The 26,180-nt window shown below is 44.6% G+C and overlaps 1 protein-coding gene across 2 annotated transcripts in view; it reads right to left on the bottom strand.

Annotated features, from left to right (window-relative positions):
* Positions 1-2,993: 2,993 nt before the first annotated feature.
* The window catches only part of Usp46 (ubiquitin specific peptidase 46), a 70,595-nt gene continuing 47,408 nt past the window's right edge, over positions 2,994-26,180 (bottom strand). For both annotated transcript variants that reach the window (XM_005359343.3, XM_005359344.3), the window contains 5 exons: positions 18,781-18,857; positions 8,777-8,860; positions 6,756-6,953; positions 4,385-4,463; positions 2,994-3,868 (listed from right to left, as the gene is read on the bottom strand). In XM_005359343.3, the coding sequence (XP_005359400.1) occupies positions 3,767-3,868; positions 4,385-4,463; positions 6,756-6,953; positions 8,777-8,860; positions 18,781-18,857 (540 nt within the window). In that variant the 3' untranslated portion in view covers positions 2,994-3,766. The remainder of the gene's footprint in view (positions 3,869-4,384; positions 4,464-6,755; positions 6,954-8,776; positions 8,861-18,780; positions 18,858-26,180) is intronic.

Here is a 26,180-nt window from a genome sequence, read left to right on the forward strand (position 1 = left end):
ACTGAGCCACTGCCTTTCCATGATCTAATAAGCAGAATCTCCTTCCCATTTTCAACATTCAGTTCAGAGTGGTACCTTGCATAGGGAAGTCGCGACTGGCTCACTCAGGATGCCAAGGACATGAAGGTCACATGTGTGGTAGTACTTAGATGTGGTTCTCGACAAAGATAGGTCCTATTTTATTATTTTTTCTTGCAAACACTTCTAGAGGCAGAGTGTTGAAGTGAATGAAACCTCATGGGACAACATTGCTTAAAGTGCTTGAGTTGGTTACATTAAAAAAAAAAAAAAACAAAGATACAGATTATTTTAAATAAAAACTACAAGCTTTTTTTTTTTTAAAGCAACAAAATCAAGTGAATGCCACACACATACAGTCACTATTTTGGTTACAGAAATAGGAGCCAAAAATAAGTTAATGTAATACTAGAAAACAGAAATTTAATTAGGCAGAAAAATAGGCAATCATTTCCTCTGGCCCATGCCATCTGCATGAGCTGATCACAATGGTGCTGGCCAAGGCCCTGACCAGGTCACAACAAACCAGGAGAAAACATTTAGTGCACAATATTTTTAATACACATGAATATACAAAATTGATCAAAATGAAATGTTTAAAAGATAAAATCCATCCATAATAAAGCTACACTCCAGTATCTAAAATAAGCCTTAATCGCCAGTTAGAACAAACTTTCGAGTTAGACATGCCCATGAGATCAAGGGGACCCATGAAAACACACGCACAGGGACCATCTCTGTCGTTTTCCATCAGTCCAGAATCTAACCAGGACTGGAAAGCACAGGGGGATGGCTCCCTATTCAGACTGACACCCTGATTGTATTATTCCTGGCTCTCTTCAAGCCAGTCTACCTGATGATGGCTTGGAATGGAGAAAACACAGCAATGGGACAGCACTACACGCGTCACCATTTTACTAAAGCTTGCTTTGAAACGGAAGATTTTAGCCTACTGTACCAGCATCTAGATGTTAAACTAGCAAGTAACCAAAAAAAACCCCAAACATCTCATTTTTTAAAAAAGTTTTTAAGTCTCTTTAAAGATACTGTAATTTCTTTTTAAATACCCAGCAATTGCAGAAATTAAGAGAAACACAGCAGGCTTACTTCTCCTGCTGGAGAAAGAACACACAAACCCCCATCTAGGGGACAGTTGCTGGGTCTTTGTGCTATCGCTGTGACCTTGGAGTGGTCTCACGAGCTCCGCCTCCATTGTCATCCCCTGCTTTACGCTGGGAACCAGGGACGGCAAGTTAGAACATGATTTTTCGATGAAAAGAAAAATGATGGGGGTGGGGGGTGGAACAGAGCTGCCTCGAGTTTGTTTTCTTTACTGAGAAAGAGGTAAATAATTACCAGATAGTCCTACGTTTTAAAAACCGATGGCGTGTTGATGGAGATTTGTATTTGGTCCTTCTCCAATCTTTTAGCCCTGCACCACAACCAGCTGAAGGTCAGTGCAATAGTCTCCATGCTTATCTCTTTCTATTCCAAAAACCTCTTCATGAATACTGAATTTTAACTTAACTTTAAAAAAAAAAAAAGCAATGACTTTGGTTACATTACTGGGGAAAGCTTTATGTGTTCACCAAAAAAAGAAAGGAAGGAAGAAAGGAAGGAAGGGAGGGAGGGAGGGAGGGAAGGAAGGAAGGAAGGAAGGAAGGAAGGAAGGAAGGAAGGAAGGAAGGAAGGAAGGGAAAGAAAAGAAAAGAAAATTGTGCTGAACCTTATAATAGCATTTGGACTTCCAATTGAAACATTTTTGTTTAATAAATTAGCTTCAAGGGTTGTTTCAAAGACAATTTTAATAGCTTTTGTCCTATGACCAGTTCCAAATGTATTAGAAACCAATAATCATTTTCTTAACCTGTGTAAGCCACAGTCAAATATATGGGCTGGATGTGGGACCAACATTTCCCTCCACCAATCACTTCCAACTAGAAAGTCCTCTCTTCAATGAATAAAGGTCCACCTCCAAGGTAAGTGATTAATAAATATGCTTCATGGGGTGTGGGAGAGACAAAGTATTTATAAATATGCGTTTGCCTCTAACCAAAGCAAGGCCCATTTTCACCATTTGCAAAAGACAACAATATGAAATGACCCTGTCCCGCCTTCTCCAGGGAAGGCTGAAACACCTCCGTTCAAGCATGATCAAATGAAAGATCGGCATGCTGAGCCCTAAACAGTTCAAGATATTTCAAAAATAAGAAGTCCAGTTTTCACCTAGATAAAGTGCTATCCTCAAATGGCCACTGACATCTTCAACTGCAGTTTTAGTTCACATTACGCCAAGAGTTTGCATGTTCATCCGCCGATGTGTTAGGTCACAACATAACACGTTCACAGTATATTCTAGTGTATGGAAGTCAGCTGACGTCCCAAAGGAGGCCAAGATCTATGACTCATTGTAGGAAAACTAAGATTAACTTAACAGTAAAACACCAAATCAACCCTTTTGATAAAAGGTACCAATATTCAAATGCTCTAATAAATACACACATAACAAAATGGAAAAATAGTGAGATGAGGGTCTCCCAGGAAACTGTCCTAGAGGAATCTGAGCCAGAGAACCAGCCGCCATCTTGTTCATCCCTCCACTCACCCCCTAACACTTCCTGTGACCCATTTCACAATCCACTAACTCCAGCATCCCCTTCAGGGAGAGTTTTGTTTTAGCCCCGGAACTCACCAGTGCCCCCGTAAACAGACTGAATAAGGTTTTTTGTTTTTGTTTTTTAAATAAAAAAGTGAAGCTGTACAATCTGCTGATGGTTGTCAAGGTGAACAGGGTTTCTGATTCATCTTCCTCATCTAGGAAGAAGGTTGGCATTAACTGGCTAACGAGAGAGATGTACCAGAGGCAGCCAACGGGTATCTCAACCTCGATACCGTTGATGGCAATCCATCAGCAGGACTGGAAAGACCACTTGGAAAAATTTAGCAGTGCCAGATCTGAGAAAAACACAACCACGGGACCTGACAGGAGGAAGCGGTCACGGAAAAGGGACAGTGGTGCACTGCTTCCCAGAAACTTGGCTTTTGGTAGAGAGATAAGTAACTTTTCACTATCCGCAAAAACATCTTCCTCTTGGCTTTGTCTGCCCTGAGCTTCGTAGTCGTAGATCCATAGCCCCTGGGATCTACCAGCTAGGTAAGCACAGTTGGGTGCAAACGCCGGCCACCATCGACAGCCTTGCTTCACCCTGTTCCAAGGCAGAGGATGATCTTGGCATCGACGTCCACTCGTGTTTAAACATTTTCACTTGCACAAACTTAAAGCTATGGTTGCAGCCTTAACGGGTGCACATCTATCCCCTGCCGTCAGAGGAGGCAGGCAAGCTAACAGCGGGTAGCAACGCTTCCAGGGATATGTCAAAGGAATGCATGGGAAGGAGACCCCGGAAACCATTCGGGAAGCCAAACAAACACTCCAAATGGGCTGTGACATTTACAGACAAAGCCACTCTAGCTTAGTCAGACATGACAAGCGGCAGAACATTTATCTCAGTCATCGACATCTAACTGGAAACTGACTGCAGTTCACTCTGCCTCAGCCCAGAACAAACCCAGGAGTAGTGCTGCATGTAAGAACACAAAGGAAGGAAGGTTAACACGGCCAGACCAGTGGGCATCAGTGATCACGCCAGTGGGCCGCGGGGCGGGGGAAGAGGAAGGTCTGCAGAGAAACGAGGCTCTAGTGCTTTGAGTATTTCCCCCGCAGGAATTAGTCCCACGCTCCTCTAGGTTATTCTCTCGACTGATAGAATAAAATATATCCAGATTCTGAATTCTTTGATATATCTGACGTCAGACCATAGAATTCTTCAATAGCTTGAGCATCTATTTTCTGCAGTGAGGGAAAAAAAATATTGTAATTATTTCTTACAATTCCTGGGCAAACAAAATCTAAAATGTAAAGAAATATGAGTTGGTGTAAGAGTGCAATTAGGTACCTTTGAGGGCAAATGGTTAATTCTATAGATTTGACAGACGCAAACCGATGGGGGGAAAAAAACAACCCTTTCATCTAACCGTAAATGTACATAGATGTCCTTTAAAAAAATTTAGGAAGTCTGTCTCTCAGATAGTAATCTGAGGGGTCTGTGAAGAACCTCCATTCTTATCAGAGTTCATCCCCTTAGGTGACTAAAACAGCTACCCAGTGGGCTAAAACAGATCCCACCTTTGAGGGTAGAATTTACAAAAAATAAAATAAAAAATAAATACCTGAAGTACATGGCTGTGATCTAGATATTTCCTTACTAGTGAAAAGCAGGGCTATTTTAGGTACCATTTACAACAGCTGCCCACCCCAAACTCCTTCTTTACCCTGTGCCCACGGCAGAGCAACCTGCATACCCACCTCTACAATGTCGTCGTCGAACAACAGCCAGAAGCCATGGCTCTTCACAATGGTGATGTAATGTCCACGGTTAGGACCGCTGGAGAAGAATGAAGGAGAGAAAGTCACCAGGTAAATAGTCCCTTCTTTATAACGCTCCAATTATCAATGCAAAAATCTAATGTCATCAAGTATAGTAGGAACACTGGCAACCGGAGACGGAGGCAGGAGGTCCAGTCCAGCCTGGGCACTACAGAGATATGCCGCTTCCAAATGAAAAGAACTGTGTACTAGTTTTGGTCTAAGCGTACAGTTCTGAAGAGCACTGGGCACTGACTATGCTGATCATGGGGGGAAGGGAGGTGCAGTGCAGAAGCCCAGTGGGGAAAGCATGCATTCAAATGCAGTTAACATGAGGAATTACTGCCGGGCGGTGGTGACGCACACCTTTAATCCCAGCACTCGTGAGGCAGAGGTAGGCGGATCTCTGTGAGTTCCAGGCCAGCCTGGTCTACAGAGTGAGTTCCAGGCCAGGCTCCAAAGCTACACATAGAAACTCTGTCTCAAGAAACAAACCAACAAATAAACAATTTTTTTTAAAAAATTAGGAATTACTGTGTACCTACGACACAGAAAAACAGTGAGCAAGACAAAGTCCCTCCCCCTTCTCTTGGGACTTGGTGTTATTGGTTGAATGTGAACCCCAAAGTTTATGAGTTCTTCATTTAATTCTTGGTCCTCCACCCACATGAGAGTGGACCTGTTACAGAGCTCAGGCCCTTTCCTCTGTCTTGGGCTCTTTCCCCATATGATGTCTTCTACCATGTCCTAGTGACAAGAGAACCCAGAGAGCAGTTCTGGGGCTTTCAACTTACCCGCCTAAAAAAACTATGAGCCAAATAGCCCATGTTATATAAAACTTACTCAGATGAGTATTTTGTTATAATAGCACAAAAGAGCAAGGTGCCGGGGTGGGGTCTCATCGGCTATAAACAAACCGACCACATAAACACACGGGAGAAGTGTGGATTTTTTTAAATATGCAAAGAACGTTCAGGAAAGCCCTTTGCTTCTTCAGACCTGGAGGCTTCCTTTCTCTGTCTCCTGTAAATCCTACTGTAGAACATGGAGAAATCCCAGCAGGTAGACTTGGCTGACGACTTGAGTTCAATTCCCCAGGAACACTCGGCAGATGGAGAGAGCCAGCTAACACTGGCTGACTTTGAACATCTACTCTCAGGCTGAGGTGCGCACACACACACACACACACACACACACACACATTAAATACTGTGATCTTTCTTTTGAAAAGGGTTGTGGTTTTTTTTTTTAATAGAATTGGGAACATGCTGAAAGTTGCATAAAAACATTTTTAAGAACGGATTTCTGATTAATCAAAATGCCACAAAATTATTACATCTAATCTATTGCTTCCAGGTTTGATTCATACATATTAAAATACGTTTCAGATCGTGGTTTTTATATATACACATGAGCATATATTATGCATGTGTGGTTTTCTATATTTAATTTTTAATTACGTGTGTCTGTGTGCCTGGGGCTGAGGCCAGGAAAGTGTTAGCTCTTCTGGAGTCCAAGTTTCGGGGGGCTATGAGCCACTGGACACTGGTGTTGAAATTAAGCTCGGGTCTGGAAAAGCAGCACACTCATTTAACTGCTGAGTCATCTTGCTAACACCTACACATAGCTTTGTAAAACATAAAATTGGGGGGCGGGGGGGGGGAGAGATGGCTCAGAAGTCAAGAGAACCCAAGTTCGGTTCCCAGCACCCACGGGAAGTGACTTACAGACATCTGTAACTTCAGCTGGAGCTCGCACGCACACACCCACATGCAGACACACACCTATATGTAATTAAAATAAAAAATAAATCCTTAAAATATACAAAGAAAATCACAGCATAAGCATTTATTTTTCCATGTTACTTTAAACCCATCACCTGCGTCATTTCTATGCAAAGGAGATAAAATTACTTCCTGTAATGATAGAACATTTGGATTATCATTGTTCTCATGTTATTTCATGTGCATTTACAGGTCTGACTGTGAACAGGCCTGTGTCCCATACTGACATGTTCTTTTCTTAATGACGTCATACATGGGTCAGGAGTACTATAATATTACATCGCCTAGTCTTAGTGTGTGTTAAGTACCCTTGATGACGACCACATGTTGAAGTCAGGTAACGTTGTATATCTTAGGATACACCTCCAGATTAAGCATTTCTGCATATTTTGGGGGTGATCAATATGAATTTGTGTGGCACTTCCAGAAGGACTACTGCAGTCCCGTAAGGGCATAGCTGGGTCTATCTTGATAAAGGGGCGAACCCTGTGTTTATGACAGAAACCTGTCCCCCCAGCCCACTTTACCTTCCACAGTGAACAACGACAGCAACCAGGTCATACATGCGGTCCAGGTTCACAGCATCACTGGAGGTGTTGAAGAGTCGGAGCTCCAGAGGGAAGACCACCCGGTAAGACAGCTTGGTGTACCTGTGCAACTGCTCCATGTACTTGAACCTCTTCAGGTGCAGGGCCAAAATCATGGGCAGCTTTTTTACCCTCATCCTAAGAGAGCGTGGAACAGAAAACTATTTGTGGCCAGCGCCCAGTAGAGGAAGAATACACACTATTGCCTACACAAACAAGAGCAGGGAGGGGCCTGGCAAGTATCCAGGCTTTCCACAAGCAGAAAGGTGTGCTTGTCTACGGAGACTAGCACACCCTGCAACCTTGGCTAACCCAAGTAAGAGAAAAACAGGACCGAGCATCTCCACGCGGTCACGGCAGACATTCTCTTGCCTTGCCTCTGCCTGCAGAATGGAATGCACGTAGACAGTCCACTCCCTGATATCCTCCAGACAGGAGGGCTGAGAAATGAAGAAAAGGGAGCTGGGAAAAGGACGGGGCAAAATGACCCAGACAGAACTTCAGGCGCTAAAGACTCACAGGAGGAAGTTTCTGGCACATACCTGGACATCAAACACCAGGAAGTGCCAGGCTCCTGCCCACTCCTCACTCTTGTGATTTTTGTGCCATGGTTCTCACTGTCAGTGTTTCCAGAGTGTACGGGTGACTTTACGGCTATTTTCACAAACTAAACTCCCAGGTCCTGGTTGCATTAGTCAATTGGAGGGTGGGGGCTATGGTCAAGTTTGAACAAGGCTTCCTCCCATTCGAAAGCCTCCACACAGAATCGTGCACTGAAGGCTTTGAGGAATACTGCCCGGGGAGGAATAGTTCTGGTCCCAACCTTACATAAACAGCTCCACACACACACACACTATCTGACCATTAATTAACATTCCTGGGCAAACTATTACACAGGAACAGATCATGTAGATAACATGGCGAGCGTGAAAAGCACCCTGTTCTCTTCGCCCAACCCTAACCCTACCCACACTGGTCAGTGTGTTGAATTAGCACAAACCCCGCTGGACCTGTGCACATTTTAGTATGTATTGTTCAAAAGGGACCGATTTCAAGAGACTATTTCTTGAGGTATCTACTAAGGCAAAAAGGCCTCTTCACAAAAATAAGATCCAAACATCTCTAGGGAGAGACATGATGGTACATGCCTTATAATCCCAATGCTTGGAAGGAGGTGGAGAAAGGAAGAGGGCAAGTTCTAGACCAGCCTGACCCTGCTTCATAAAAACAAATCAGTAGATAAATAGTAATTATAGGAAACCTCCATATTTCACAAAAATATATGTCATTTTAATGCATGAAACCTCCCGGTTGAACAGAAAATGCCTTCATGCCATACAGGTAGACCCAGGCTGCCTGAGACAGAGAGAATAAGCGCCTCAGGATGGGAGCAGAGTCAATGTCCACTAACACACAGTATCTGCTGCCTGCTACAGGGGTTGGCCTTGAAGGAAGATATGTACAGGTTTTTGTTTGTTTGCTTGCTTTGGTTTTTCAAGACTGGGTTTTTTTGTGTATCCCTGTTCCTCCTACTAATGCATAGTTGCCTCAGAGCTCCTTATTAAACAACATACTTTTTAAATCTCTGGCTGTAAAGAAGAGGGCCAAGGTCCACAGCCAAAAGCAACAATGTTGCCTGTATTGTGTGCCGTGCCGGATGAAAAGTACCTTGTACAGTTTATCTGTAATCCCAAGGGGGCAGTGAGCATATCCCATCCCTACTTGCTTACCAGCATGGGATCTGGTACACTTGGTATTTGCTGAGGATTAAAAGAAGGAGCAAACTGACAAACAGCAGCTCCCCAGGACAGTGTTCCCATCCGGGCTTTCTTGATGAGGAAGGTCACTGACTCCCAGGCCCTGTGAAGCTGAGATCCCTTCTGACAGGAGCCACCCCCTCTTCCTCCCCTCCTTCCTCCCCACCCTCCCACTCCCCTACCCCCACCTGGCCCCTCACACACCTCTTCTGAGCCTCCTGTTTGCTGCAACACGTCTCACAATAATATTTTTGTTCGCTACACAGAGTTTCTGTGTTGCTGAAGTCTCTGTAGAGAAAAATATTTTCACCTTTTAAAAAAGTCCAGACGCACTTAATGCTCCACATTGAAAGCCCCTATTACCTGAAGGGTAATTTCCAAGTGAACGTGGGGAAAACAATAATCACAAAAGAGCCTTCTTAAGGCTGGGACTGCCACGCCATTAGAACATGTCTACAGGCCTGGCTATGGCTTCGCCATGAGCGGTTTGGAAATACAGCTTGATGTAAACCAGGCATGTTGGCACACACCTCTAATCCAGAAACTAAAGGTAGGAGGATGGGGCGTTTGAAGCCAGCCTAAGCTACACTGTGAGTTCAAAAGCAAGCCCTGTCCCCAACAAAACCAAACAAAATTGTATTTAAGGGGACTGGGACAGATACAAACTAGAGTTTCTAACAGACTCAGGAGGGGAAAAGTCAATGTTCAGTAATAATAACAATATTTGTAGGCAGAAAAATATCATCTACAGCAAAAGCCTACTCTTACATCATGAGGTCCCCAAAAGGAAACCATAAAATCCAAAGTGACATTTCTATGTTAAGTAAAAATGGCATCTCAGCGGTTCCACGTCTCAAAGATCAGAACTAACTACACACAACTGCCCTTCTAGCCAGCTAAGGAAACCCTAAGAAGACTCTGGGGGTTTAGCGTAGGTGGCGGAGTACCTGCCTAGCACACGCCTGCGGCCCTGGGATCCATTGGTAGAGCTGTGTAACCCAGGTGTGGTGCTGTGCGCCTGTAATCGTTAGGGAGGGAGAAGCAGGAGGAGCAGGGGTTCCAGGTCACCCACCACCTAGAGAGTCTGAGGTCAGTGTAGACTACATCACACACACACACACACACACATACACACACACACTCATTCACACACACTCACACACACACACACTCACTTTCACATTCTTACACTCTCTCATACACACACTCAGACACACACACGCAGCAGAGACTTTCCACCCACCCCTGTTCACACACACACACACACACACACACACACACACACACACACATGCCCCAGGAGAAGCACTTCAGTCAACTGCCTTTTAAAAACAAAGGCCACTGTGGCTGTCTGGGTATCATCTCATCAGAAGGTTCTGCCTGCTTCTTAGAGTTTTCAGTTTCTAAATGCCGCAGCCTTTTTTATTCTTCTCCGGATCAACTCTGCATTTCTGTGGCCGGCTTCAAGAGGCTAAAAACAATATCTAGAATGTACTATCCTGCAGTTTTGAAAATGCCTGTTGACATGTCCTTCTTCACAGTCTTCCAGAAGCAGAATGATCAGGTTTTATTAAACAGAAATTGGTGCTAATGATCTGTCACTTACACAGTACACATCAAAAGGAAGTCATTACCCATTTGCTAAATTTCCAGATAGCTGCTAGGTCCTGGGGATTTGGAGAATAACTATACTCCAACAGAGACAGTGCAAATAAGTGTAGCTTAGTCAAAACCACTAGAGGTGATCCCCTGCTAAGACCCCTCTCCTAAAGTTTCCTCCTGCAGTCCATCTCCCACACCACAGGCCCTGGCCATCGGACCCCTGACTCCTACTCTACTCTGCCTCTTCCTGATCCAGCCACCTGGGCCACCTGGGCCTCCTGGGCCTTGGGGTGCCTTCAGCAATGAGAGAGGCCTCCATGGCTGGGAAGGCTAGCTATTCAGAACTCAGTGAACCACCCCTTCTCCACACTGGCTTCCCCTGACCACTTAAGGAACCCCGCCAGGCTCCGATCCCACTGTGGTTGGCTTTCTTTCGTTTGCTTGTTTTGTTTTTAAAGGTGTGTATGTGCACACGTATATACTGCACAGAGGCCAGAAGAGGGCATCGGATGCCTTGCTCTCCTCATATTCCTTTGAGGTATGTTCTCTACCCGAACCCAAGGCTCATGTTTTCTCAGCTGGTCATCATCATCATCCTGCCTCCACACACCTCCGAGCTGTGATTACCTGCATGCACAAGATGAGGGTTTTATTACCTGGATGCTGGACCCTGAACTCTGAGCCTCGGTATTACACAGTGAGCGCTCTTAAAAGAGCAGAGAGAGATCTTGTCTGTTTTGTTCTCTGGCAGATATCCAGCCTGATCCTGATGAATGAATGAATGAATGAATGAATGAATGAATGAATGAACAAAAACAGAAGAATAAAGTCCAGGATGGAAAGCAGAGAGAAAACAAATGTGTACTGAAATGATCCAGGTATTTCACTAAGAGGCAATGGCCAAGTCAGGTTCTCACAGGAGGAGGCGTGTCAGGGAGACACAGATGTAAGGCCCAACACGTGGGTGTGTGCAAGGGCCACAGTGCAGCCTCAGGTATTACTCAGAAGCCGCACGGCCCCCACAGCTCAGTGGCTCCCGAACAGGCCTCAGCACAGGACGGACCGCTGCTTTCAACAGCACTACAGAGAAAGGCTTGGAAAAAGTAGGGAGGTAAGGAAATCCTTGACAGGCAATCAGGACGAACCGCCAGGTTTCAAGTCCTTAGAGAGCAATCAGACTCAAACGTAGCTAAATGAGGACCTCACCGAGTAACTGCTGTGGAAATTTTACTTGGGAGTGTTTCCTTGATCGGAACAATCAGAGAAAGCACAGCAAAGAGCAAGGAACCACACGCATTTCCATCTTAAAAACCAAACATGCTCTGTAGGCGGAGACGGGATAAAATACAGCAGAAGCTCTCACTGATTGAGCATCCCCGGTCTCAACATCTGAAACACTTCTAGCCCCATGCATTTGGATGAATGTGTTGATTTAAAGGCCCAGTTTTAAAAGGCCACCACCCTCCCCAGTCCCCACTGGTCAGAGGCACAATGCCACAAGAACCATGACTGCTGTCTTGACAGTGAACCTGAAAAATGGACAGGGAAGGTAAGCCACGAGGGGCTGGCCCGGCAGTGGCAGAAGCAGAGCAGCCCTGCAAGGTCACCCTGGTGGCTCTTAGAACATCTGTGCTGCACATCTATAAATGCAGGGGCTGAGGCAAAGAGGACCAAGGGTTCAAGGCCAGCCTGGAATGCCTAGGGAGGTTCTATGCTCACAACACGATCAAAATAATAATAAAGCAAGCAAGAAAGGTTGGGGGAGGTTTTCCAATGCCGAGTTAAAAAGAGTCCGGAGGCATCCGAGAGATCTTTCTAGAACTTGGAATAACTTTCTGATGCACGGAGAAGACTGAGGAAGGACAGAGTGCTCTGTGTTGCTTTAAAAAGGGTCGTAGTAGCAATCAGACACTATTTTAAGATTCACCATGGGAACAAATCTAATAAGAAATGCATACCTTTATAAAGAAATTTGAAAGCTTCACGGAGACATCCCCAGCTTGGATAAGTGGAGGAAAACCGTTCCTGGGTGGGAAGGCATTCCCATATTACAGACATCTAGCATGCCCAAGGAATGTGAAGATTTTTAATAGTTTCAATTAAGATACTTGTTTTCAAATAAAGTTTTTATTGCATTTGATTTTCATTCTGTGTGTGTATATATGCATGCAGACATGCAGATGTGGAGGCCAGAGGACAATTTATGGGACCTGGGTCTCAGCTTCCATCAGATGGGACCTGGAGATTGAGCTCAGGTTACGAGGCATGGCAGCAAGCATCCCTACCCACTGAGCCACCTTGCCAGCCTCAATTAAAATCATAACCAAGTCAATAAAATAGACCCAGCACTGAATAGTGTTATTTTTGTTTCCCTCCTTCTCCTCCTAGACCCAACCAAGGCCACACCTTCCTTCTCTCCTTAGAAAACAGTCAAATAAGCGAACAAACCAGAATTTTAAAAAAGAAAGAAAAAAATACAACACACAGACACACTCAGAGAAGTAACAAAAAACTCAGAAACCATAATATAGAAGCAAAAGACCAGTAAGATTAAAAATAAAAAATAAACCTGCCCAAACAAAGCAACAAGAGCCAAAAGGAAAAAAAAAAAAACCTACAAAAATGCCACTGAGTTAGTTTAGTCATCTGTGTTGTCCACCCTGAAGTGTAGTTTGTATATCCAAGGAGACTCCATTGGAGAAGAGCAATTATTCCTTTGCAAGTGGGTGTCAATTGGAGAGAAAGAGCTTCTTGGTTAGGCTTGGAGCGCACATGCGCCCTCAAGAAAATCCTTAGGCAATGCCTCTGATGATCTCCATGATACTGCAGGAGAAGCACACTGGGGTAAACGGTGTCATAGCCCATGACCTGCAAGCGGTCGTGGGTTATGACAGGACCAGGATGTGCACAGTGTCTCCAGCAGTGAAGCGTGTACACACACACACACCACACACACACACCATACACACACCTGTAACCCATGCTCCCTAGTGCTGGGAAGCTTTGTTCAGGGATCTAGATCACCTATCCCACCAGCTAAGCACTAGAAAACATGACGTTGGGGGCCAAGAAGATGGCTCCGATATTAAATTGCCTGTCTGTCTTACAAGCTTGCAGACCTGGCTTTGGTGGGAAGGGACACATCTGTAACACGTTGCAGTGCTTGGGAGGGAAGTTAAAAGTCAGATCCTTGAAGCTTCCTGCAAGCCAACTTAGCTGAATTAGTACATCCTTGAAGCTTCCTGCAAGCCAACTTAGCTGAATTAGTACATTGCAGGGTCAGAGAGAAATCTCAACAACAAAGCCAAAAGCAAAGAGAAGAAACAGGAAGTTGTTGCGCTCTGAATGCCTTGCCACTTCCTGTGGCTGCTTCACAGAACCTCAGCTTTGTCCTCTAAGTACTTTGTGTTTCTGCTTTTTGAAGCTTTGTCTTGTTTGTAATTGTCTGTCTGTATTTGTGCAAACGGTGATGGGTGGGTTTGTGCAGGCGAGTGTGGGTTTGGCCACTGAGGCCAGAGGCATCAGAGCCCCTAGAACTGGAGTAAAAGGTGGTTATGAGCTGCCGAACCAAAGCTGGGAACTGAACTGAGGTCCTCTGCAAGGGCAACTAGTGCTCTTCACCGCCGAGCCATCTCTCCAATCCCAAGTGCTCCATAGTTTAAAGATTTATTTCTTATGCGTGCATGTATGCCCGCACGCCAGAAGGGGGCACCAGATCTCATTACAGATGTTGGGACCCACCATTCACTTGCTGGGAATTGAACTCAGGACCTTTGGAAAGGCAGCCAGTGCTCTTAACCCCTGCACCATCTCTCCAGCCCCAAGTGTTCCATATTTTAAAGGCAATCTCAACCAATACTCAGTTCCTCTTCTCATGCCAGTCAAGGCCATCAGATCCCCCCAGATAAAGCCCAGGCAAGACTGTGCTCCACCACCAGCTCTTCCCGTTCACCTGGATGGTAGCATGTAAATGGATACAGGTTCTGATCCTAAAGACCATGTTTCTAGTGACATCCCACGCAGTGTCAACGGTGCCACTGGGCCATTGATCTCAGCAAAGAATTGGAACTGAGCTTCTCAAGGTTGGCGGCACTAGAATCACCAGAACATACACTCGCGACAGAACCGCAGACTCACTGAAGCTCTTAATGTGCTCTATGCCTCTCTCTTTGCTATTTTCTCCGGTGAGTCTGCTATACACCCCAAACCTGAGAACCACTGACTTGAATGTTAGAGAAAGGAAAATAGAAAGAAAGAGGGGAATGGAGAGACAGAGGGACAGAAGAAGGACATCAGTATAGAGGTTCCTCAAAAGCAAACAAACTAAAATAAATGACCCAGCTTGCCACTGCTGGATTCACACCTGAAGGACTTCCAAGTCAGTATACCTGGGAGATACGCACATATCCATGCCAATTGCTCCGCAGTGCACGGAACCAGCCTAACACCACAGAGACGCTTGCATGTCCATGCTGATTGCTACCCGATTCACAACAGGCAGAACCATCCTAGAAGTCTATCGACCGATGAACAGATAAAGAAAATGTGGTACATATATACAAAGGACTTTTACTCAGACGTAAGGAAGAATGGAATCATGATGTACAGGAAAATGAATGGCACTGGACATTATTATGTTAATCAGAATAAGCCAGGTTCAGAAAGATAAGTTTTCCATATATGGAATCTGTGTGTGTGTGTGTGTGTGTGTGTGTGTGTGTGTGTGTGTGTGTGTGAAGGGAGCTCTAAGGGAAGGGAAGCAGGCAGGAGTACACAAGCGATGAGACAGACGTGGCAAAAGCAGGAGCACCTGCAGAAAGAAGCGTACCGGAACCAAGAAAAGAGCAGGAGAGACAGCAAGGGTAGCTGGGGGGAGGGGGCGGTAAATAAGAACAAAGTACAGTGTCTGAAAATGCCCTAATGAATACATTGCTTTGTACCCTCACTAAAAAATTCACTAAAGAAAGAAAGAAATCCGTGCATGTCACTCGCGTGGAAACTTCATTTGTCTCTAAACGAAGGGCAGCTACGTAGAAGAGAGATCCGCGCGACGAGCAGGAAGAATCACAGTGCGTGTACACTCAGGACATAAACTGACTTTCTAAAACAGGTAGAAACAGAAAAGATCAGTTTTCTCGTGGAGCAAGGTCTCAGAGGATTCAAAGGTCACTCTGACACTGGCTGACCTCTGGCCAAGAGAGGATTTCAAGCAAGAAGAGCAGAGAAAGTACTTTTAGATGTGAGCTCTTAGAGACGAGGCCAGGCTCTTTGCCGCAGGGAGAGGCAAAGGCACTCAAGGAGAAGAGCCAAAACTCTGGAAAGGCTTTGGGAGGACAATCAGGACAAACCAAACACAGTCGAAGTCTTTGCTGGAGGGCATGGGCACGGCTGAATTTTATGAAGGGGTAGGGGAGGGGCTCACCCTCTCTCAGACTCCTCTCCCTGGGCTGCTCCCCTGCCTAGGACACAGCACTGAGGTCTGAAGTCAGAGCTTTTGGCTCAAATAACACTGTGGATTTGTGACTTCTCTCGGTCTGTTTTCTCGATGTTATTTATGCTATTTCTCTGGGACAAGAGTTCAGTGAGTACACTCTGGAGTCTGTCGCCCACAGCCCTTCTGGAAGGAGAGGGCTGGCACTTAGTTCAGATCCCAGGACTTCAGCTTGACTCCTGAGCAGTCATTAAAATAAGTGCAAGACAGAAGCATCACATCATAAAACACAGGGCATGCTAAAGAACTCCTCACTGAAACACAGATAAAACGAATTCAATCCGAATTGAGTCATGGAGGCCAATGCCACTGTCAGTCCTCTCAATTCAAAGATTTTATTTATTACTTATTTATTTATTCATTTATCTGAGTCCTGGCTATTACGAAACTCACTATGTATATTTATACCGGGCAGGCCTTGAATTCATAAAAGTTGCCTGCCTCTACTTCCCAAGTGCTGGAATTAAAGGTGTGCCACCCTGCAACCACCTTAATCCAAAGATTTATTTGGCAGAAAAACAAAACAACAGCAACAACAACAACAAAAACCCAGCTAATGGTTGTGCTGGTGTTCTCCACCCTGGGTCTCTGGTTCTTCTGACAGAAGGGTTTGAAGCTGCGGCCTCACCCCAGAGCTCTTGACGGTAAAGGGCAGCAGCTGGCAGACTTCTCTTTATGACACTTGAGGGTGGGCATCGGTGAACCAGTCAAGATCTAACTTGGGGGCTATATAAAGTTCTGGAGTATTTATCAGGAATATGGGTCTGAACTGTCCGTTCAGTTAGGAATCTGATGGACCTAAAAGGCCGGTTTGGGAGCCATGATGGCTAATCTCTATTGTCAACTTGACTGGATTGAGGGGTATCTAAGAAACATGCTTCTGGGGGTAGCTGTGGAGGTATTTTCAGAGATGATAACTGGGAGCAAATGACCCAGGCATCATTGCATGCACTGGGGTCTGGGACTGAATAAAAACAGAAAGAGAAAAAGAAGAAGGTAAGGTGAATGTGAGCATTCATCGCTGTTTTTATCTGTGGACTCGTGACTGGCTGAGCCATGATCTTGTCACCACGCCCTCCCCACTGTGACTGACCGTACCCTCAAACTGTGAGCCCAAATCAATCCTTTTTTCCCTTCGGTTCTCATTCGCCAACCATTTCATCACAGTAATGAGAAAGGTAACCAATACAAGAGATCGGCACACTCCCTTCCAACCGCCTCTGCCCTGCTTTCTGGAGAACTGAACCAATACTCCCATTTCTCCATGGAAACAGAAACCTGTGTTTCAGTCCTCTGTAGTACGACTTAAGTCAGAACTAACCACTTGGCACTTTCTCTGCCTGGCTTTAGTGCTGCATCTACTATTGCCACCTGCCTTCAAACAGTCCAGGAACTCCCCACGAGGCACAGAAAGCGGCAGTACTGCTTCAAACCCAAATCTCTACTGAGCGATGGGTGATGTCCTTTGCCCTAGGATCAAACTGAGGCAATTTTCTCTTTTTTTCCAGCCAAGTACATCGGGCATCCAAACACTATAGTTATAAAGTTTTAGGGAGATCCAAAGATGGTGTGGTTTTACAGGAATGTTAAGAACCCAGCCCCTTAACAGAACCAAGCTGGAGAAAGGCCAGCCTACAAACTCTCTTTGCTTGCTCTTTCTGAGAGTGAAGAGGAAAGAAATGGGAGTTGGACAGGGCCTAGGCCCCTAGGCAATGGAAAAGCTATCAGCTTCCAAGTCTTACAACCTACCAAATTCAGGTGAAGCTTGAACCCCCTCCCAGCAAGCTCCTGTCTCTTGATTCCTACTGAGGCAAATCAACAGAGCCTTGTTATAACTACTATAAGATGCCCACACTTCTGGCATCTGTATGTGGAGAAGCCCACTGCTACCACACAGTCTACACTACAACTCCAGCCTCAGCCACTCTAGGGCAGTCTTCTCCCTCAGCGCACTGAGGGTCATCGGTGTGGTCCCACTTGACGAAAGTAGCCACGTCCTCAGGCCTTAGAGCGTGGTCATTCTGATGTTCATTACTGTAGCCTGTGTCTAGGACAGGCCTAGGAAAATGCTAAGCACCTATTTCCTGTTAAAAGGGACTGGGGAAGGGGAGTCTTGTCTTTGCAACAATCTAAGCACATTTTCCTTTCTTTATTCAGCTATGAGTATGTGTCTGGAGATGTGGCTATGGACGCCTTAGGCATTGCAGCCCTCTAGAGCTGGACTTAGAAGCAGTTGGGAACTGCCTGGCGTGGGTGCTGAGAACTAAATTCAGGTCCTCTGGGAGAACAGCGTGACCACTTAACTCCTTAGCCATCCCTCCAGCCTCTCGGAACACATTTTCAATACATAAGTGAACATGTTCAATCTGCAGCAGTCCTAGGTGCATACTGTCAAACTCTGGCTCACTGCTGACTCTCAACGCTAATGGTCAGTCTCTGCGTAACAAACACTGCAGAAAAGGCAATTCCATCACTAGTTCTCACAGTACAGAAGTGTTAACTTAAGAGGTCATCTAAGAAAATGAACAATGATCAGCATTTGTATCATTTATTAGCTTAATTATGTGAATGAGTATGTGTTTGAGGCAGACAGATGCACATACATACATGCATGCAGACACCATACACACACACACACACACACACACACACACACACACACACACACACACAGAGCTAAAACATATATCTGTATCAAAGATCACAGTTTTCGTTTTAACTACGGTGACTAATTCCTTCCACCTGATCCTTTCCTCCATCCGACCCCTCTCCAGACCACATGTGTTTATTTTTAATCCCTTGGAGAAGAAATATAAAATAATAAGAATATATTGGAGCCAGGCAGTGGTGGCGCACGCCTTTAATCCCAGCACTCGGGAGACAGAGGCAAGTGGATCTCTGGGAGTTCGAGACCAGCCTGGTCTACAAGAGCTAGTTCCGGGACAGGCTCCAAAGCCACAGAGAAACCCTGTCTCGAAAAACAAAAGAAAAAAAAAAGAATATATTGGTTTAAAAGCACGATTACATCTTGAAGAAATGTGAGACTGGATTTTCCGTATGTGTTTACCAACCAGGGCAGAAGCTCAGACAAACCCCAGCCGAACGCAAGTGTTACCTCAAGCAGTGGGTGATAGAGGTGTTCTGCTCCACGTCAACAGAGAGATCGAGAAAATCTTCATCTTTGCTACTCACCTGAAGGAAAAAAAGGGGGGGGGGGAATTAGGTACAAAATACACAGCAGACAGCAGCTAAAGCTTCGAGCGTTTATGGGTAACCCAACACGTGCCAGCCGTGAAGGTCACATGTGGCCGCACCCCAACCAGACTCCCAATTCAGCTTCAGCCCTTCATAATTTCCTAATGATTCAAAACCTAGGACCTAAAACTCAGCGGGGTTTCCCGTCGACTCCAGCTATGTTCCTCATTGTTCTGACCAATAAACATTTAGACAAGCATCTATGGAGCCCATACTGGCAGAGGAGGGGGACAGAGAGAGGACAAGAGATAAGCAGCCTCCAGCCCAACGGTGACCCTTCACTAAGTCCAGTCCCTTGACATCATTTCCTCCTCCCAGTGCCCAGTCAAGACCTGTGGGACCAGGGAGCTAGACTGCCATGCTAATTCCCATCAAGCTGTCCTTCAGATGTGGTCACCATGTGCGGAGTCCTGTGCTGTCGTGCCTGAGCTGGTCACACAGCCCATCCCGACACAGGCCACTCTCAGGCAAACCAGCTCACGGGCCCAGTTTGCTCCTCAGGACTTCACCTGTCTGTGAGATTTCACTCAACAAACCCTGAGGTTTTACAGTTACGCCGGTGGCCTGGGAGGAAGGAGCTAACCCAGCAACAAAGCTCAAGTATTCCATCAGCCATGGGAAAACGAAGAGCACACTCATGTAACAGAGCAAGAGCTACTCTGTAACCACAGATTCTAGGGGGGAAAATGACCTAGAGAAGTCCTCAAAGTTGCAGTCATACTATCTGATAGGATTACAGGTGAACAGAAGAAGAGGGGCTGCCGCTCTGCCTATGAAGTGGGTGAACTAAGACCATTACTTAGACTCTCTGATCTCAGTTCCATCCTTGGACGAGGAAGAGCACCTCCTAAGATTATTGTAAGGTAAGATAACATACGCAAGAGCTTTAACAAGTAAGTGTTCAGGGCTGGTTAGTGAAAAATTCGGATCCCATGACTTGGGAGGCAGAGGCTGGTGGATCCCTGTGAGTTTTAATCAACATAGCAAGTTGCAGGCTGGCCAGGGTTACATGGAATCCTAATCTTTAGCAACAACAACTAAAAGCTGGGTGTAGTGGCACATGCCTTTAATCCCACCACTTAGTTGGCAGAGACAGGCAGAGGTCAGAGTTTGAGGCCAGGCTGTTCCACACGGTGAGTTCAGGACAGCCAGAGCTAATACATAGTGAAACCCTGTCTCAAAAGAAAAAAAAAAAAAGCAGGGGGAAAGCATCCAGTAAATGGAGGAGAGGCAAAGACGGTTAATGGCCGACAATGCTCATGAAGCAAGAAATGGTTTGCTACATTATGGCAGTTACATTAAATGAGAAAAGTAGGCTGTGCAATTACGCTCACTAACTCCAACTCTGTTTAAAAGGCACGGACAGCCTTTCTGGCTCCCTGTCACCTGTATGTTCAGCACTTACTTCTGTGTGTGTGTGTGTGTGTGTGTGAGTGTGTGTGAGTGTGCACATGCGCGCACAGCCAAGCCTGGCCTGGAACTGAATCCTTGATCCTCATGCCCCAGCCCCGTGAGTGCTGGGATTTCAGATGACTACAGACAAGCAGGCATCATGCACCACAGCACCCAGCTGTTTCCCCGTTCTTGAAGGCAGCCCTGTATTTCCTCTAGGCCAGGGGAGACCTTAGAAGACACACTATAAGAAGAGGCTGAATAAGCACTGGTAAAACCACTTTCCCTTTTCTAAAAATTTTGTTAATTCTACCAAGGAGCTTCTACAACTCATAAACACCTTCAATAATGTAGCAGGATACAAGAGTAACTCAAAAAAAAAAAAAATCAGTAGCCCTCCTTTACATAGATGATAAATGGGCTGAGAAAAAATTCAGGAAACATCACCCTTCACAACAGTCACAAACAGCATAAAATATCTCAGAGTAACTCTGACCAAACAAGTGGAAAGCCTGTATGATAAGAACTTTAAATCTTTAAAGAAAGAAATTGAAGAAGACACCAGAAAGTGGAAAGATCTCCCATGTTCTTGGGTAGGTAGAATTAACATAGGAAAAATGGCAATCTTACCAAAAGCAATCTACAGATTCAATGCAATGCCCATCAAAATCCCAGCAAAATTCTTCACAAAACATGAAAGTCAATACACAATTTCATATGGAAAAGCAAAAAACCCAGGATAGCCAAAACAATCCTGTACAATAAAGGAACTTCTGGAGGCATCACAATCCCTGACTTTAAACTCTGCTACAGAGCTACAGTACTGAGACAGCCTGGTATTGACATAAAAACAGACAGGAGGACCAATGGAACCAAATCAAACACCCAGATATCAATCCACACACCTATGAACACCTGATTTTTGACAAAGAAGCAAAAAACATAAAATGGAAAAAAGAAAGCATATTCAACAAATGGTGCTGGCATAACTGAATTCAACATGTAGAAGAATGAAAATAGATCTCTATCTATGGCCATGCAGAAAACTCAAATCAGAATGGATAAAACACCTTACCATAAAACCAACCACACTGAAAAAAAAAAAAAAAAAGCCAACCACACTGAACCTCATAGAAGTGAAAATGGGAAGCACACTTGAACACATTGGCACAGGAGACCACATCCTAAATATAAACCCAGTAGCACAGACACTGAGAGAAACAATTAATAAATGGGACCTTCTGAAACTGAGAAGCTTCGGTAAAGCAAAGGACATGGTCAAGAAGACAAAATGCAGCCTACAGAATGGGAAAAGATCTTCACCAACGCCACATCAGACAGAGGGCTGATCTCCAAAATATACAAAGAACTCAAGAAAAATTGTTCGTCAAAAGAACAAATAATCCAATAAAAAAATGGGGTACAGACCTAAACAGAACTCTCAATAGATGAATCTAAAATGGCTGAAAGACACTTAAGGAAATGCTCAACATCCTTAGCCATCAGAGAAATGCAAAACAACTCTGAGATTCCATCTTAAACCTATAAGAACGGCAAAAATCAAAAACACTGGTAACAACTTATGCTGGAAAGGATGTGGAGTAAAGGCAACACTCTTCACTCCTCCATTGCTGGTGGGACTGCAAACTGGTACAGCGCCTTTGGATATCAGTATGGCAATTTCTCAGAAAATTAGGAAACAACCTTCCTCAAGACCCAACAATACCACTTTTGGGTATATATCCAAAGGATGCTCAATTGTACCACAAGGACATGTGCTCAACTATGTCTATAGCAGCACTGTTTGTCATAGCCAGAACCTAGAAACAACCTAAATGCCCCTCCACCAAAGAATAGATAAGGAAAATGTGGAACATTTACACAATGGAGTCCTACACAGTGGACAAAAAATGACACCTTGAAATTTGTGGGCAAAGGGACAGATCTTGAAAACATTATATTGAGTGTGGTAGCCCAGGCCCAGAAAGACAAATATCATATGTACTCACTCATAAGTGGCTTTTAGACATAAAGCAAAAAAAAACCAGCCTACAACTCACAATCCCAGAGAACCTAGACAACAATGAGGACTCTAAGAGAGACATACATGATCTAAACTACATGGGAGGTAGAAAAAGACAAGATCTCCTGAGTAAACTGGGAGCATGGGGACCATGGGAGAGGGTAGAAGGGAAGGGGAGAGGAAGGAAGGGGAGTGGAGAAAAATATATAGCTCAATAAAAACAATAAAAAATATTTGGAAAAGAATTATTGTGTTTTATGTGTATGAGTATTTTGCCTATTCATATTTCTGGTACCTGCAGAGACTAGCAGGGGGGGGGGGTTAGGTCCCCAGAATTAGAGTTATAGACAGTTGTAATCTGCCATGTAGATGTTAGGAATCGAACCTGGGTCCTCTGAAAACAAAACAAATAAAAAGCAGCCAATTCTCTTCAACAGCTAAATCTCTTCAGTACCATGAAACTGCTTTCTTGCACTTCTGCCATCACCATAAGAATACTAAACCAGTAGTATGTCTGGAATTAAAGGCACACACCTTTAATTCCAGTGCTAGGACGGGCCGAGGCTGGCAGATTTGTGAGTTCAAGGACAGCCTGGTCTACAGAGTGAATTCCAGGACAGTCAGGGCTACAGAAAGGAACCAGTCTGAGACTGTTCTTCAAATCTGCCCACACCTGACTGACCACTGAGCTCTGCATGCACAGAGTACCCTCAATGCACTCAGCAGACCCAATACTCAAACTGCCACCGAACAGATAGAATCTCTGGTTTCAGTCCAAGATAAACACCTATAAAAACTAAGAAAAACCAATACTCATTAACACTGTCAGGGCCCTTATCAACACCCAAATTATAACACATGAAGAGACCAGAAAAAGAAAGTAAAAAGTTTTTTGCAGCCCGATAGGCTTCTCCACCAATGCAATAATCCAAATCAGATCAAATAAAACTGAAATAGAAAAAGCCCAGGTTTAAAGGATGCCAGCACTCCAGGGTGGCCTTCCAGACCCTCAGAGAGGAGATGGAGGAAGGAAGACCGGAAGCCACGTGTTTGTTCTCTGGGGAGCAGTTTAAATACTTTGTGGGAGTGATCTTGAGCATCTCTGGGGAGGGGGTCACCATTTGGCAGGCTTTCTAGGTGGTGGAGTCTGGACTGAGGCAATTCCGAGAGGAGGGGGCTTGGGATGGAACTTTACACACACATGTTCCAGACTTTTTGGATATATGGATGCCAGGGGCTGAGGTGAAGACTTGACCCAAACATTCCAGACTCTTTGGGTACAGGGGTACCAGGGCCTGGGGTGCCACTTCCAACCAAACAGGAAGACAGTCTAAGATAAGGAAAAAGCAACAGAGATCAACCCTGGGATGACCCAATGTTGGGATTAGCAGTTTAAAATTTTAAAGAGAAACCCCTCTTAACTCAATCCCCAATACCATGGAAAGAAAGAGGGGAAAGAAACAAAATAAACAAAGACACTATTATAACCATCTTCAGTAAAATAAAGAAAATACACTTACGGCCTAGTACAGTGTCACTTCCCTTTAACTCAGCAGAGATAGGGGACTCTATGAGTTCAGGACAGCCTGGTCTGCACATCTTTCCAGACCAACCAAGGTTATATAGTGAGACCTTGTCTTAAAATTAAAATAAAAGCAAGTTCCAGAATAGCCAGGACTACACAGTGAAACCCTGTCTTGAGAGAGAGAGAGAGAGAGAGAGAGAGAGAGAGAGAGAGAGAGAGAAGAAAAAAGGGAAGGAAGGGGAGGGAAGGGGAAGGAGGAAGAAAAGAAAGAAAAGATATTTGTAATAAATTTTAAAGTGGGGGCTGGAGAGATGGCTCAGAGGTTAAGAGCATTGGTTGCTCTTCCAGAGGTCCTGAGTTCACCAGCAACCACATGGTGGCTCACAGCCATCTGTAATAAGATCTGGTGCCCTGTTCTGGCCTGCAGGCATACATGGAGGCAGAATGTTGTATACATAATAAATAAATCTTTAAAAAAAATTTTTTTAAGTGAGTCAGGTCGGGTATGGTAGCACACACCTTAATCCCAGCACTCAGGAGGCAGAGGCAGACAGATCTTTGTGAGTTTGAAATCAGCCTGGTCTACAGAGAGAGTTCCAGGACAGCCAGAGCTACATAATAGTAAAATTTGTCTCAAAAAAACTGAGGTTGGGAGGCAGACCAGAAGAAAAACAGAAACAATAAAAGAATCGAATGGAAATCACAGAAATTTAGATGACTGAAAAATAAACTGGATCAGGGGAGGGGAACACTTGACCTATTAGTGGGAGTTATGCAGTCACAGAATAAAGGAAAAGGATTAACAACTGTTTAGGGGCCTTTGGGACATTACTATATAGATGATCAGAACCCTAGAAGAGGGCAAAGAAAGAATAAAACAGAAAAACTATCTGAGAAATAATGGCTAAACAGTCCCTTGGTTTAGTGAAATGTATACATATAAATAAATTCAAGAAACTCAACAATCACCAAGCAAGATCAGAAACAAAGAATGCCTGTCAAGAAATATCAAAGACCAATTGTTGGGATCCAAAGACAAAGAGCAAATTATAACTATATAGAAGGAAAAAAAGAAACATTACATGCAAGAGAATGATTTAAAAGAATGAGATCTCAACCAGAGATCAGAAGACAGTGAAATACCATCTTTAATATGCCCAAAGAAACCTTATCAATGCAGCATCCTTATGTGCCACAAATAAAGGCTTCCAGAATAGAGACAAAAGGAAGAGAATTCTTTTTTTTTCTTTTTTTCTTTTTTCTTTTCTTTTCTTTTTTCCTTTTTGAGACAGGGTTTCTGTGTAGCCCTGGCTTTCCTGGAACTTGTTTTGTGGACCAGACCAGGCTGATCTCAAACTCAGAGACTGGCCTGTCTGGTAATAGTGTTGGTGGTGGTGGTGGTTGGTGGTGGTGATGATGGTGGTTGGTGGTGGAAATGATGGTGGTGGTGTTAATGACAATGGTGCTGCTGGTGGTGGTGATGGCAGTGATGGTGGTGATGATGATGATGGTAGTGGTGGTGGTGATGGTAGTGATTGTGGTGATGATGATGGTGGTGGTGGTGATGACGGTGGTAGTGATGGTGGTGGTGATGATGGTGGTAGAGGTAGGTGATGATTGTGGTAGCAGTGCTGCTGCTGCTGCTGCTATAGTTAAAGGGGATGCTCAGTTTAAATATGCATCAGGGACCATCTTTTGTAGTTGCCATCCTTGGTACCTGACATAATTTCCAGGGCATAACATGTACACAATAAATATATAATACATAAATTACTCAACTGAAGAAAAACTGAACAAATAGAAAGATAGCTAAATCAGAGGCCTCTCAGAGGCAGAAATAGGAATCATTTTCTTTTTGATACATACTTCTCTTTTTACATTAGCCCACAAATATTAAATATTTAAATTGGTAAAGCACTCTCTTAACTGAAACATCCCTTCCCTGGGAGAAAATAAAAGGATGTGGCCAAGTTGAATCACACGAAAATTACCCAGGATGGGGTACACAGAGGTAGGGAAACACAATATTCTGTGGGGTTAGATGCAAATCTGTTTCTGTTTCACAGCTGTGAGAGAAAGGTGGGCATCTCATAGGGAAACTGAAGAAAGTTACTGCAAAGTGCTCCTGGGATGAGAGCAACAACGCCATCCCTGGGGAGGGAGGAGGCGAGGGGTGGGGCGGGGCAGGAGATCAAAGACTGACACACCTTCCCATCTAGACTTTTCTTTCTTTCGAGACAGGGTTTCTCTGCGGCTTTGGAGCCTGTCCTGGCACTAGCGCTTGTAGACCAGGCTGGCCTCGAACTCACAGAAATCCGCC

The sequence above is a fragment of the Microtus ochrogaster genome, linkage group LG1 (assembly GCF_000317375.1).
Source record: "Microtus ochrogaster isolate Prairie Vole_2 linkage group LG1, MicOch1.0, whole genome shotgun sequence".
Lineage (NCBI taxonomy): Eukaryota > Metazoa > Chordata > Mammalia > Rodentia > Cricetidae > Microtus > Microtus ochrogaster.